Source organism: Ascaphus truei, chromosome 11, assembly GCF_040206685.1.
Source record: "Ascaphus truei isolate aAscTru1 chromosome 11, aAscTru1.hap1, whole genome shotgun sequence".
Classification (NCBI taxonomy): domain Eukaryota; kingdom Metazoa; phylum Chordata; class Amphibia; order Anura; family Ascaphidae; genus Ascaphus; species Ascaphus truei.
In genome coordinates this window covers 12,230,511-12,246,747 of record NC_134493.1, presented here as the reverse complement: position 1 = coordinate 12,246,747, position 16,237 = coordinate 12,230,511, and the positions used below count along the sequence as shown (strand labels likewise).

The window sequence follows — 16,237 nt, the reverse complement described above, 5'->3', positions numbered from 1 at the left end:
GGGCAATCTCCCCGTAAACTGCAACATTTCTGTGAGATTTCTGCAGCCAGACTAATGGCCCATCGGATTAGCACAGTGGGGTCCCTGCTGTCCCATTCAAACTGAATCAAACTGAATGGGACTGCAGGGATCCCCGCTGTGTTAATCCGATGGGCCATTAGTCTGGCTGCAGAATCTCACAGAAATGTTGCAGCATTTACTGTGAGATAGCAACTTTATTTTCCCAGGCAAGTCATCGGATACTGGTGGCTGCATCTGTAGGAACGGATGCAAAAATGTGTCCAGATGTCCCATTTGAAATTCAAATCCAATGTTGTGTCTGCAATGTTTGTGTTTCGTACATGGCCATCCTTAGTAAATATGGCCCGTTATGGACAAGGTATTTTACATACTGTAGTTTCATAGTTACATAGTAGATGTGTTTGAAAAAAGATATCCCTCAAGCTCAACCTATGCTAAATTTAGATGGCAAATAGGTTATCCTATATTTGTATTTATTGTACATTGATCCAGAAGAAGGCAAACAAAAAAAACCTAGTGACATCATTAGATAATATACCTCATAAGGGGAAAAATAAATTCCTTCCTGACTCCAAGAATTGGCAATCAGATTTCTCCCGGGATCAGCAGCCTTCCCATGTTTACTTACTTGGTATATCCCTGTATACGTTTCCTTTCTAAAAACATGTCCAACCTTTTTTTGAAGATGTCTTTTGTATCTGCCATCACAGTCTCCATGGGTAATGAATTCCACAGTTTTACTATTGTTGTTGTGTGTATCATTATTGTGGTCTTTGACCACATATTAAAATAGTCTCATATTTTAATAGATCCGTGGTGCGCTTTGTGTGCATTTTGTTCTTGTTTCTTGGGAGCTCCCTTGGGAGTTCTCTATTGTAGGAGCGTGTGCGGAGTTGCTCCTAGCATGCACAGCTGCAAACAGATTACTTCAAGCAGTTTTTAAAGGACAGCACGAGCGCAGAAACCTTGCTTTTGACTTACTGTAAAGAACCCTTTCCTTTGTTGCTGGTGAAATTTCCTTTCCTCCAACCTTAAGGGATGGCCCCGAGTCCTTTATACTGCCCATGGGATGAATAGTTCTTTTGAAAGCTCCTTGTACTGTCCCCAAATATATTTGTATATAGTTAAAATATCCCATATAAAAGGACACAAGGGACTTTGGGTCTGTTTGGTATTTGAGGGAGTGATTATGGATGAATTACAACCAAACACACGTTATTATGAAATCCAACAAATTCTGCAGCATTTTCTTCCCATTTTCCACTATATATGATCAAAGCTCTACCGATACATAAATCTGACTTCCTTAAGGATCTGCACCAAATGTTCCTGACATTACAGGCTAAATAAACGTTTTAGTGCTAGGTGACTGGTTTCTCTTTCAATACGTTCAGACATAGTCCTGAAATACTTTTTTGCTAGATACAGACTTCCTATAGTATTACTGAACCAGGTACATTTGATTTTATTCTCCAAAGCTTTTAATAAAATATTTTTTTAATGGCTTTCTAGTGTAACATTTAATTAAAGCAGCATAATGTGAAATCTTATATGGTTTTGTTTTTTGCAAATAAATCAGTTCTTTAGTATTAGATAATAGTATTTTTTTTATAAATTCAACTCTTAATGCCACTTTAAAGAGTTTTAAAGCATCCTTTAATTTCTATAGCAGGTTTTAGCACACTTCCGAGCAGTGCAAGATCTTTGCAACACTTTCCTGTTTGTGATGATTTGTTGCCAATGTTCCCAGAAGTTTGAGCTACAAACTGTAACAATAGATAATGTTACCTTAGTAATATAATGATACATTCTAGCTGCTCAGTTACAGTACACTGACTGAAGGATTGATTGAATCTGAAAGGTGGGCATCACAATCAGGATTTTTACAGCTTTATAACAGGAGCACCATACAATTGCCAGTTTAGATAAGAATGTACAATGATACATTGTCACATGCTTTACATATAGTAAATTGTAGTAATTGATGTGATTACCTTTCTTGGTGCATAATAACAAGTTATTTATTTTTGTTCATTTTCAAAACTTTATGTGATGAAAAGTACTTCTATTTCTAATTTGAGTTCTGCATATTGCTCATTAGTCATTAACAAATAACAACACCTAAGAAGCTTAAACCCAGGGCTGTCAAACACATGGCTAAAGCAACCCCCTCCTGCGGCCCGGAGCTTGTGTTGGCCAGGAAGGAGAGTGAGAATGGGAGGGCGCCTGGTTGGCCAGGAGAGAAAGTGAGAATGGGAGGGAGCCTGGTTGGCCAGGAGGGAAAGTGAGAATGGAAGGGAGCCTGGTTGGCCAGGAGAGAGAGTGAGAATGGGAGGGAGCCTGGTTGGCCAGGAGGGAGAGTGAGAATGGGAGGGCGCCTGGTTGGCAAGGAGAGAGAGTGAGAATGGGAGGGAGCCTGGTTGGCCAGGAGGGAGAGTGAGAATGGGAAGGCGCCTGGTTGGCCAGGAGGGAAAGGGGAGAATGGGACTGAGCCTGGTTGGCCAGGAGGGAGAGTGAGAATGGGAGGGAGCCTGGTTGGCCAGGAGGGAGAGTCAGAATGGGAGGGAGCATGGTTGGCCAGAAGGGAGAGTGAGAATGGGAGGGCGCCTGGTTGGCCAGGAGAGAGAGTGAGAATGGGAGGGAGCCTGGTTGGCCAGGAGGGAGAGTGAGAATTGGAGGGAGCCTGGTTGGCCAGGAGGGAGAGTGAGAATGGGAGGGCGCCTGGTTGGCCAGGAGGGAGAGTGAGAATGGGAGGGAGCCTGGTTGGCCAGGAGGGAGAGTGAGAATGGGAGGGAGCCTGGTTGGCCAGGAGGGAGAGTGAGAATGGGAGGACGCCTGGTTGGCCAGAAGGGAGAGTGAGAATGGGAGGGAGCCTGGTTGGCCAGGAGGGAGAGTGAGAATGGGAGGGAGCCTTGTTGGCCAGGAGGGAGAGTGAGAATGGGAGGGCGCCTGGTTGGCCAGAAGGGAGAGTCAGAATGGGAGGGAGCCTGGTTGGCCAGGAGGGAGAGTGAGAAGGGGAGGGAGCCTGGTTGGCCAGAAGGGAGAGTGAGAATGGGAAGGCGCCTGGTTGGCCAGGAGGGAAAGTGAGAATGGGAGGGAGCCTGGTTGGCCAGGAGGGAGAGTGAGAATGGGAGGGAGTCTGATTGGCCAGGAGGGAGAGTGAGAATGGAAGGGAACGTGGTTGGCCAGGAGGGAGAGTCAGAATGGGAGGGAGCCTGGTTGGCCAGGAGGGAGCCTGGTTGGCCAGGAGGGAGTGTGAGAATGGAAGGGAGACTGGTTGGCCAGGAGGGAGAGTGAGAATGGAAGGGAGACTGGTTGGCTATGAGGGAGAGTGAGAATGGGAGGGAGACTGGTTGGCCAGAAGGGAGAGTGAGAATGGGAAGGTGCCTGGTTGGCCAGGAGGAAGAGTGAGAATGGGAAGGCGCCTAGTTGGCCAGGAGGGAGAGTGAGAATGGGAGGGAGCCTGGTTGGCCAGGAGGGAGAGTGAGAATGGGAGGGAGCCTGGTTGGCCAGGAGGGAGAGTGAGAATGGGAGGGAGCCTGGTTGGCCAGAAGGGAGAGTGAGAATGGGAAGGCGTCTGGTTGGCCAGGAGGGAAAGTGAGAATGGGAGGGAGCCTGGTTGGCCAGGAGGGAGAGTGAGAAGGGGAGGGAGCCTGGTTGGCCAGAAGGGAGAGTGAGAATGGGAAGGCGCCTGGTTGGCCAGGAGGGAAAGTGAGAATGGGAGGGAGCCTGGTTGGCCAGGAGGGAGAGTGAGAATGGGAGGGAGTCTGATTGGCCAGGAGGGAGAGTGAGAATGGAAGGGAACGTGGTTGGCCAGGAGGGAGAGTCAGAATGGGAGGGAGCCTGGTTGGCCAGGAGGGAGCCTGGTTGGCCAGGAGGGAGTGTGAGAATGGAAGGGAGACTGGTTGGCCAGGAGGGAGAGTGAGAATGGGAGGGAGCCTGGTTTGCCAGGAGGGAGAGTGGACAGAGCTTTCACTGTCGTTCAGGAGGGAGATAGGTTGTTTTGGGCAGAGATGGGGTGGAGAGGGATAGGGAGAGGGGAGATTGAGGGGATGGAGGAGGAGGGGGAGGGGATGGAGGGAGATTTGATCGAGGTAAAGAGAGAGGGGATGTTGAAGAGAGAGAGAGAGGGGATTTGGGGGAGAGGTAGAGAGGGGATAGAAGTGGGAGGGGGGATGGAGGGAGGGATAATTACTATATTTACCATAATTCCTAATCCAGACAACGTACATGTCCATGATCAGCCAGAACTTTTTTTTACAGTATCAAGATACCTTTTACTATATATGCACTGTGTGTGTGTTTGTCAGAAAATGATCTGTTTTATTTTAGTTTTAGCTTGGTAAAGAGCATGTACAGTGCCGAGAAAAATGTTTGTGAACCCCTTAGGATTTTCACACCTAAAATGTTATTAGATCTCAATTAAAGTCCTAATAATAGAGAAAGATAACCTGATCAAACAAATGACACAAAAATATGATACTTTTTCAACAAATATTTATCCACAAATGATTCAACATTCAATATCCATGTGTGAAAAGGTACAGTAAGTGAACCTTTAGATTCAGCACCTGGTGGCGCACCCTTGGGCAGCAATGACTTCAACTAAGCGTTTCCTGTAACTGCTGGTCAGTCTCTCGCATCGGGTTTGAGGCATTTTAACCAATTCCTCCTTACAGAACTGCGTCAACTCAGTGACATTTGAGGGCTTTCTTGCAGGGACAGCTCGCTTCAGGTCACAACATTTCGATGGGGTTTAGGTCCAGACTTTGACTAGACCATTCTAAAACACAGAATTTCTTCTTCTGCAGCCATTCTTTTGTAGATCTGCTTATATATTTAGAATCATTGACTTGTTGCCTGATCCACTTTTATTTCAGCTTCAGCTCATGGACAGATGGCCTCTAGTATCATCTGATACAATGCAGAATTCATGCTTGTGTCAATCATGGCAAGCCAGTCAGGTCCTGAGGCAGCAAAGCAGCCCCAAACCATCACACTCCCACCTCCATGTTTGATGGTTGGGGTGAGGATGTTCTGTTCAAACAGTGTTTGGTTTTTGCCAAACATAAAATTTTTCATTGAGGCCAAAAAGTTCTACCTTTGTCTTACCAGAGAATATTGTTTCAGAAGTCTTGTGAATCCTCTATGTGCTCTTTGGTGAACTTCCGATGGGCAACAACGTTCTTTTTGAGAGCAGTGTTTTTCTCCTGGCTATCCTTCCATTAACACCATTCGTGTTCAGTCTTTTTCTGATAGTTGAGTCATGAACATACATTAGCCAAGGTGAAAGTGGCCTGCAGAACCTTGCATGTTTCTCTGGGTTCTTTGTGACTTCCTGGATGATTTGCTAGTTTGTTCTTGGAGAGATTTTGGTAGGGCAACCCGCACATGAGTAGAGTGACTGTGGTTTTGAACTTTCTCCATTTGTCTGACAATGGATTGGTGGAGCCCAAAATCCTAAGAAATGGTTGTCTAACCCCTTTGAGACTGCTGAGTATCAATAACTGCTTTTCTGAGGTTCTCAGAGATTTCTTTGTATCATGGCATGATGTGTTTGCACACTCCTGTATGGTGAAGACCAAACTCTCAAAGTTTCTGGTCTTCGTATAGTATGGGGCCTCCTAAACCCACTCCTGAAGATCTACCGAATTATTTAAACACCTCACTCTTATTATCCTATTTAATTTAGCTAATAAAACCAGGGTTTCACTTACTTTTACACATACCCTGACTCTTAATTACTCATTGTTTTTCTAATTCGTACATTATTTTTTCCCCCAAAAGACAGGGAATTGGTTAATATAAACCCTACTGGATATTTAAGAAAATGCTGGTTTTGATTCAAGAAGGTTATCATGGACAAACTATGGAATTTCCATAATTATAATTGGGGTTCACAAACTTTCTTACGACTGTATATTTGTAATAATGTTATTGAAATTGTCACAAAGTATGTTTGTTAAATGAATTACACCATTGTCCTTGCTCTGACATTTATTGTCCCAGCCTATATTTATGTAATATGTTTATGCTTGTTTTTAAGGTGAAAAATGTCGAAGTTTTATTGATCTTGCCCCTGCATCTGAAAAAGGTAAATATATATACAGTATACTTGTATATTTTAATAACAAACTCTCAACAACTCTATTATTTGCCTCTATCGCTGTAACTTTGGTACACCGGTTTCATTTGTTTGTTAAATTAACATTAACACATATTAAAATATTATAGAAATCATCACAGACTCAGATATAGATTATTAAGCCTAATTATCAATTGGTTTACATGACTTCTATGGTGAATATGTGGCCTTAAGTCATTGTATTCTTGTAACGTGCCTACTTAAAGCATTTTCGTTTTCCGCACGGGGTCTACTAGAACTTGCAAGACACCTTTCAGATGCATAATAAATACAGCAGTAGTGGGAAGGTGTCTTGTGCCACCGGAAGACATGGTCCACATTGCATTGCCTCTAAAATGTCCCCCCAAAAAATGTATCTGATCATTTGTTGCTGTACATGCTTTGTATGGATAACCAAATCATTTATACATTGGTACCCACTAAACATGTGGATACATTTTAATAAAAATGTACCCCATGTCCTACTGTTCCATATGTTGATGTGGTGTTTGCTGACACTTTCCAGTGGAAGTAAAGAAATCCAGATTTAAACAAAAACAGTGCCATGTGATCATTATATATATTCCAAATAACTGAATAAGATGTCTTCCTGTATCAGCATCTTGTCTTGCATTTTACATTCGAAAGACATATAAACAAATAGCTAAACCTTGTCATGCCTTAAGTCTTATTCAAGTAAGATAGACCCAAAGATTCAATAGGCATTTTTCATTAAAGTGGCTTTCACACAAATATTCCAATGCAAGTAGTGTTCAATCGGGAAAATTGAACTTGAATAAATACGTCCCAATGACTTTAAGCTACCCTTTCTGGACAAATAATCATTATGATTTTTCAAGCAGAAGTCCATGTTTGATAGAGCTTACAATCATATATTTTGTGTGCACAAAAAGATGAAAGGAATTGCCCAACAAAGGCTGTCTTTGGTGGCAGCAATGGGTGTCAGCCATTTGCTATCATTAGCTGATGTTACAGCTGCTCTCTACAATCCCAAACACACCAGACTTCTTTTCCCCCTGTCCCCGATGTTTCCACTTACCCTTCCTTTTAGATAATAAGCTCCTTGGCGCAGGCCCCTCCTAACCTACTATATTACAATATATCTTAATGTTTGTTATTTATTGTTTTTCATCTTCCAGCCCCCATTGTACTTCACTGTGGGACATGTTGGCGTGTTATAACAACCCCCATTGTACTTCACTGTGGGACATGTTGGCGTGTTATAACAACCCCCATTGTACTTCACTGTGGGACATGTTGACGTGTTATAACAACCCCCATTGTACTTCACTGTGGGACATGTTGGCGTGTTATAAATAAAGGTTAATGATAAGCCTGTATGTGTTGTGGTAAGCGGCCCAGGTTCATCGCTCACTTCAATACACATCTTTAGGTTTTTTCCACCCATGATTATTATTCCTCAATGTCTTGTGACCGTCAGCCTTTCCAAAAATGGTACCTATTCTCCAAGGTCGTCTGTAATAGGCACCTGCATAGTATGCTCTACTAAAGTTACTTGCTCTATCCTACATTACTTCACTTATATTTGTAAATAATAGTCACTCTTGCTCCCATTTGAACCATTCTTTGTATTAATGGTTGACATAATGTTATTCGAAAAATGCTCATTCAACCATTTGTGTTTCTCTTTAGCTTATTTTCTATAACCTGTGTTTGTCTGTTGTAGTTTGGAAAAGAATTGCCTAGCAATTGGTTACCATGGACACAGTATGCCTTGGCACAGAAAGGATTTTATAGGATTAGGTGATGGGTATTTTTTGGAGGTATTATTCACTGAGCTTGATTTCCTGATGAATGATTCTCTAGGGATCTATTTATCAATGTTGTTTTATATATATTCTAACGAAATATATCAGCTTTAGGTAGAGATGTTTACTGCGTCTCCCTTTAGCCCTTATTTTAAATTAATTTGATTTGAGATCCAATATTAATTTAATACCTACAGTATTACATTGTTCTGTAGTTCTAACAGTAATATTAAAACACCTCATAACTTACCCAGTATAAACAGAATCTTTAAAATAATAATATGTGTATACATTTACCAAATCTGCCAAAGACAGAGGTCATTACACTCTGCTCATATTACTCAACCTCTCTGCAGCATTTGACACCGTGGACCACCCTCTTCTCCTTCACATACTCCATACTCTTGGTATTTGTAACAAAGCTCTATCCTGGATCTCCTCTTACCTCTCCCATCGTACTTTCAGTGTCTCTTCTGCTAACACCATCTCCTCCATAGATCTCTCTGTGGTGGTGCCGCAGGGTTCTGTACCGGGACCTCTTCTCTTTTCTCTGTAGACACTTTCTCTAGGTGACCTAATCACATCCCTTGGGTTTAAATATCACCTCTATGCTGACGACACACAAATTTACTTTTCAACCCCTGACCTTACACTTGCTGTACAGACCAAATCATCCAGACCAAATCCTGCTATCCAGATATCATCCTGGATGGCCCTCCACCGACTTAAACTTGACATGACAAAAACAGAGCTCCTCATACTTCCTCCTAAACTTGGCCTTAATACCTCCTTTCACATTACTGTTGGAAGTACAATCATTCACCCAGTAGCACAGGCACGCTGCCTAGGGGTCACACTTGACTCCTCTCTCACATTCTCCTCTCACATTCAAAATGTCTCTAAAACCTGTCGCATTTCCTCCGAAATATTACAACGATACGCCCTTTCCTCTGTTGCTCGACTGCTAAAACTCTGACTCAGGCCCTCATTCTCTCCCGTCTCAACTACTGTAACCTCCTGCTGTCCGGCCTTCCTGCTTCTCACCTGTCTCCCCTACAATCTATCCTAAACGCTGCTGCCAGAAGCACTGTACTCTTTCCTAAATCTGTCTCAGCGTCTCCTCTGCTGAAATCCCTCTCCTGGCTTCCTATCAAATCCCGTATCTCACACTTCATTCTTCTCCTCACTTTTAAAGCTTTACACTCTTCTGCCCCTCCTTACATCTCATCCCTAATTTCTCGTTATGCACCATCCCGACTCTAGCGTTCTGCTCAAGGATGTCTTCTCTCTACCCCCTTTGTATCTAAAGACGTCTCCCGCCTTAAACCTTTTTCACTGACTGCCCCACATCTCTGGAATGCCCTTCCCCTCAGTACCCGACTAGCACCCTCTCTATCCACCTTTAAGACTCACCTTAAGACACACTTGCTTAAAGAAGCATATGAGTAGCACCGTAGATATTACTAGACACATGATACATAAAGCTTGGCCCCCTGCAGAAGCACTTACCAAAATGCCCTCCTACTGTCTCTGTACATTCCTCCTACATACCAATTAGATTGTAAGCTCCTCGGAGCAGGGACGCCTATTCCTTAATGTTACGTTTATGTCTGAAGCACTTATTCCCATGTTCTGTTATTTATATTATTTGTTATTTACAGTGTTCGACAAATCACCCAAAAATCTACTCGCCCAACCAAAAAATCTACTCGCCACCTAGTCCCGCCCCCAACCCCACCCTAGTCCCGCCCCCAACCCCACCCTAGTCCCGCTCCCAACCCCACCCTAGTCCCGCCCCCAACTCCGCCCTAGTCCCGCCCCCAGGCCCACTTTAAAAAAAAAATCATAGTAAGAACAACATTTGTTTTTGACATTAGTTTATTTATTGTATTACATTATACTACAATTAGTCCTTGTTAGGTGTGTGTGTGTGTGTAAATGTTCCTGAACCCCATAACTAGTGCCTGGACGCCCCCGCGACACAATATCTAAAGCAGCAATCCCACCTGGGATCTTACCTGATCCGCAGTCCCTCTATATCCAGGTACCCTCATTCCCGCAATGTTATACATTGGAGGGGAGGTGTACCCTACCTGTCTTCTGGGTTAGGGGGGGTTCCGATGTCATCCGTGTGAAGCTTGAGTCAGATCTGGAATAAAGCAGTGTAGGTTATTTCAGTGTAGTATAGGGCAGTTAAAGCTGCAGTTCAGTCAATATCCTGCATGTTTGGTTTTTTTAATAAATCAGTTCTGTAGTAAGAAAAAATACTTTTAGCATTTTCTGTTTTTAAAAAAACAACTTTGAAAGACCAATTTTCTTGTATTCTATTTTAACAGCCATTTACTAAGGCACTGCCCCTTCATGTCCTGTCACAAGCTCTGGCACACCCCTTTGTCAGCCCTGCCCTCCCTCTAGCACTTGTCAGTTCAGGATTGCTCATGAATATTCATGAGCTTCCACTGCCAGTCAAGCAGATTATAAACAAATGCCAGCTTTTAATATGTCACCAAATTTCGACCTATCAATACATGGAAAACGAATTGAGCTGCAGCTATACAGTTCTTTAGGTAATTAGAGTTTTAAGATATACAGGGTAAATAAGAGATCCAGAGTGAGGGTGAGAGACACACAGAGAGAGAGAGACAGAGAGAGAGACAGAGAGAGAGACAGAGAGAGAGACAGAGAGACAGAGAGAGACAGAGAGAGAGAGAGAGAGAGAGAGAGAGAGAGAGAGAGAGAGAGAGAGAGAGAGAGAGAGAGAGAGAGAGAGAGAGAGAGAGAGAGAGAGAGAGAAAGCACGAAAGCACCTGGGCTCAACTTGGCTGGAACTGAGATTAAGTCTCTACTATACGCAGACGACCTACTCCTGCTGTGAGGGTGACACAGGGAGAGGGCGAGGGTGACACAGGGAGAGGGTGAGGGTGACACAGGGAGAGGGTGAGGGTGACACAGGGAGAGGGTGACACAGGGAGAGGGTGAGAGGGTGACACACTCCCAGACACACACACAAACAAAAACACAGACACTCACGGACACAGACACTCACAGACACACACACACACACATGCACAAACACTCACACACACTCACACACACACATGCACAAACACTCACGCACAAACACTCACTCACACACACGCACACTCACACTCACACACACACACACGCACAAACACTCACGCACAAACACTCACGCACAAACACTCACGCACAAACACTCACGCACAAACACTCACGCACAAACACTCACGCACAAACACTCACACACAAACACACACGCACACCCACAGACGCAGGCCCACACAGATGCACACCCACACTGACGCACACACTCACAGATGCACACACTCACAGATGCACACACTCACAGATGCACACACTCACAGACACACACACACACAGACACACACACTGACACACACACACACAGACACACACACCCACTCACAGACACACAGACACACACACACACACCCACTCACAGACACACAGACACACAGACACACACACAGACACACACACCCACTCACAGACACACAGACACACACACACACAGACACACACACAGACACACACACTCACCCACTCACAGACACCCACACCCACCCAAACACTCACAGACACACACACACACGCAAACACTCACAGACACACACACCCACACTCACAGACACACACACACACAGACCCACACTCACAGACACACACACACACAGACACACACCCCCTCACAGACACACAGACACACACACACACCCACTCACAGACAAACACTCACACACAAACACTCACACACACTCACAGACACACAAACACCCACACAAACACACACTCACAGACACACACACCCACTCACAGACACTTACAGACTCACACTCACCCACACTCACAGACACACACACCCACTCACAGACACACAGACACACAAACACACACACACACACCCACTGGGTGGGTGACTGGGTTGGTATTTATTGGAAGGGAGGGGGCCCACCTGTTCCTTCAGGGCCTGCTTGTCCTCCACATGCTGCTCCACATGCCAGGCGATCTGGGCAGGAGTTGCGGGAGGATCGGGGGGCCAGCGGCAGGATCGGGGGGCCAGCGGGAGGATCAGGGGGCCAGCGGGAGGATCGGGGAGCCAGCGGGGGGATCGGGGGGCCAGCGGGGAGATCGGGGGGGCCAGCGAGAGGATCGGTGGGCCAGCGGGAGGATCGTTGGGCCAGCAGGGGGATCGGAGGGCCAGCGGGAGGATTGGGAGGATCGGGGGGCCAGCGGGAGGATCGGGAGCCAGCGGAGGGACAGCCGGACAGGCGCACGGCCACCAACCTCCCAGATGGGAAACCCGTCAAGCCGCGCGTGCGCCCAGGTTGCAGCCAGGAGGGGGGTCAGGAGGAGGTCAGGCAGCCATGCTGGGGAGGTCAGGAAGCCAGACAGGAAACAGCCGCACGGCCACACCAACCTCCCCGATGGGAAACGTGGCGGGAACTTGATGGGAACTTTGCAAGAACCCCCCCCCCCAAGCGTGTGCACGCGCGCACCCCCTCCCTCTACCTCCCGCCCAGGCAGCTTCCCTTCTTCCCCACTCCTATTACCCTGCCCGGTGCCAAAAGAGCGTGGGACGGAGGGGAAGCGCCTACCTTGTCCTCCAGCCCTGGGGATTGGGTGCAGGGGGGTTGGGCGCTGACCCAGAGCTGCCAGCCGGCCATCTTCCTCGCGTCAGGCCAATCAGGGAGGGGGATTACTTATTTATTTATTAAAAAAAAAAAAAAAACATTTGGCGCGAGCAGGGGAATTCATAGAGCCGCAGCGGCCTAAATCCACTCGCCAGCGGCCTAAATCCACATGCCACGGGCATGTGGTTATCATTAATTGTCGAACACTGGTTATTTATATGATTACCATGTGTATTAATACTGTGAAGCGCTATGTACATCAATGGCGCTATATAAATAAAAAAACATACAGAACCCCTGTAAGCTCATATTGAACCCTCAAAATAACCACAACATATATATATATATATATGCGTATAAGTGTGAAAGAGGAGTGCTACTGAGCATGGCAATATATATTTAAAACAGACAGAGCCCAGTGCTACATCCATTGACACAAATACACGGTACAGTGCATATATATATATATATATATATATATATATATATATATATATATATATATATATATATATATATATATATATATATATAGATAGATAGATAGATAGATAGATGGATATATAGATAGATATCTTTTGAATAAAATGGTCTTTTAGTTTAACTCTTTGGCCAAAGTGTCGTAAGCCCTTGAGCCCCTCCAAGGCAGACCACGTATCATGGGTCCTAACACTAATATAAAGTCTTAATAACCTGTACATTACCAGGAAGAATGATTTATAATAAATCTGTCAAAATTAGTTGCATAGTTCTAAGTCTGATTGAAGTTCTTATTAACCTGTACAATACCAGGAAAAGCACTCTGTATTAGATTTGCCAACTGCATGCAAGTTCCCATGAGTGTGGAAGGGGAAATGGAGTGAGCTTTAACCATTTAAAAGTGAGAGGGGGTGAGCTTCAAACCTGGGAAGGAGGAGCCACCCTCCAAATCAGCTGGGAACAGCTGAACAGAATTGTAAAACATACAGAACCCCTGTAAGCTCATATTGAACCCCCAAAATAACCACTATATATATATATATATATATATATATATATATATATGCGTATAAGTGTCATTGAGGAGTGCTACTGAGCATGGCAATATATATTTAAAATCAGAGACAAAACATGAAACACAGACAATCAAAAAACATGTTTGAGATATTTTCTAAAATTAGCTTGAGTTGAGCTATACCAATGAACCAATATTATGATCACTGTTTCTCAATTGATTAAATATTTAGTACAATCTCCCCTTAATTTCGTATAACTACATACATTGTGGCCAAATGATTGTCCTAAAATATATCAAGAAATGTGCCTTTACAGAAGTAGCTAGAGACGGGCGAACCTGTCTGAATTCGACCCGTGGACTTCCCTGGGGTTTCTTAAACCAAAATACATACAGTGGCGGCCAGCTTCAAACTAAAGCGGCTGCCTCCGCGGGGAATTTAAAACCCTGTGCAGACACGGGCTTTTTTTTTTTTTCTCGGCGCCGCAGGCGCTTCTATTGTTCAGCGCCATTAGCGCTGATTGAAGAAACGGCCACGCACGGCCACAAGATGCGGCTGGCGCGCAACCAATTTCGGCGCGAAAATTAAAAAGGCAGAGAATTATGCAGTTAAGCTTTAGATTAAGCTTAACCGCAACAGTATATGGATTGAGTACTAAAAACACATTTTTTTACTTGTAGTATCCAGGGCCAGTGGAAGTGTATTTGGTGAACTTGGCAAACCTTCAGCTTGAGTCCCCCTCCTCCCCCCCACACACACACACATACAATTAATTTTCAGATTTAGTTTTTATATCTAACTGAAAAATGTAAATGTTAATCTAATAGATTTTCTAACATTGATACACATTCCCCTCTCTCCTCCCCCCTCATTCTTTCTCCCCCTCCTCATTCTCTCTCATTCTCCCCCCCCTCCCTCTCTCTGTCATTTTCATCCACTATCTCCTTTGTCATTCTCCCACTCTCTCTATCTCTGTAATTTTCTTTCCCCCCTCTAACATTCTCTCCCCCCCTTTCATCCTATTCCCCCCCTCTGACATTCTCCCTCCCCTCTGACATTCTCTTGCCCCCTCTCTGTTATTCCCCCCACCCCCAATCTCTGTCATTCTCTTCCCCCTTCTCTTTATCATTTCTCATATTAACATTTTAAAGGTTTTATTACAGCACAAATGTGAATTGAATTACAAAAGAGTTGGAATAGATCATACAAATAAGATGTAACCAAGTGACATAAAACAGTATGATTCATTCTGTGCTCAGGTTGTTGTTGGGCATCGAGGACTAGTGATTAAAGCCTCACTATGGCTGGAAAATGCATCACCGTCCTGATTATACACATGGCAGCCACTTAGATGTTGATGATTATTATTATCTAAATGTATTTTGGACGCAGAAGGTGGTTGATGCTTTTTATGTCAGTTTATTTGCACCTACATGGGTGATGTCATTGTATTTTGCAGAATGTTGGGTGATGTCATTGTATTTTGCAGAATGTTGGGTGATGTCATTGTATTTTGCAGAATGTTGGGTGATGTCATTGTATTTTGCAGAATGATAATATAGAGAACAGAGTCCTTGGCGCACTATCAAGTGCGTGAACCTGATATAATGTTTCTGGTCCTGTGTCTGGAAGGTACAGTCCTTAGATTTTCACAGGTGATCCTCCTGGTTTTCTCACGATGGTAAGTATATCTGAAATCAAAGAGGACAAGAGACCATTGCGCAGTACCCTCTAGTCATGGGGATCTCATCCATACCGCTGCTAGCTACTTACATCTAGATAGATATAGGCAGACCTTGAAAGGTATCTTTAGTTGGCTGTCTAGATCGCTGAAAGGGTTGGATTGGGGTCTTCAGATATAATTCACCCGCTCCACACAGATCAACCGCAATGCCCGATAGCATATAAAAAATATATAAAATTGCCAATAGTGTAGTACAGTACAATTTATTAAAACAATAAAAAGATCAATTCAGCTAATGCACTCACATGCTCAATGACCTTACTACACGATTTTCAACGTGCCGTCCGCAGGCATGAGGATCTGTGCCGTGGTGTGTATAGAGGCTGGATCCCGCGTGTACCTCTTCCATGCGGCCGCAACTCAGAGCGCCAGGTCCACCTCAGATGACGTCACCGCCCACTGCACCCTCCTCAGCTGGTTCGAGCATGCTGCAATGCGTGCAAACTAAGCTCCACCCTACACGCGTTTCGTGACTCCTGACGTTACTTCCTCAGGGGTAATGGAGCTCCAGTTTGTGAGACGTCTTACTCTTCCTTGTTCTCACTCCTTCTGGTTCTAACTCCACACCAAGGAAGAGTAAGACGTCTCACAAACTGAAGCTCCATTACCCCTGAGGAAGTGACGTCAGGAGTCACGAAACGCGCGTAGGGTGGAGCTTAGTTTGCACGCATTGCAGCGTGCTCGAACCAGCTGAGGAGGGTGCAGTGGGCGGTGACGTCATCTGAGGTGGACCTGGCGCTCTGAGTTGCGGCCGCAAGGAAGAGGTACACGCGGGATCCAGCCTCCATACACACCACAGCACAGCCCCTCATGCCTGCGGACGGCACGTTGAAAATCGTGTAGTAAGGTCATTGAGCATGTGAGTGCATTAGCTGAATTGATTTTTTTAT

General features: G+C 44.8%; 1 protein-coding gene across 2 annotated transcripts in view; it reads left to right on the top strand.

The window, feature by feature from the left end:
- The window catches only part of GSG1L (GSG1 like), a 65,999-nt gene that overhangs the window by 7,007 nt on the left and 42,755 nt on the right, over positions 1 to 16,237 (top strand). Inside the window, exon 2 of one of the 2 annotated variants that reach the window (XM_075565276.1) lies at positions 6,068 to 6,115. The exons of the other annotated variant lie outside the window; for it this stretch is intronic. Within the exon in view, the coding sequence (XP_075421391.1) occupies positions 6,068 to 6,115 (48 nt within the window). The remainder of the gene's footprint in view (positions 1 to 6,067; positions 6,116 to 16,237) is intronic. 2 annotated transcript variants of the gene reach the window in all.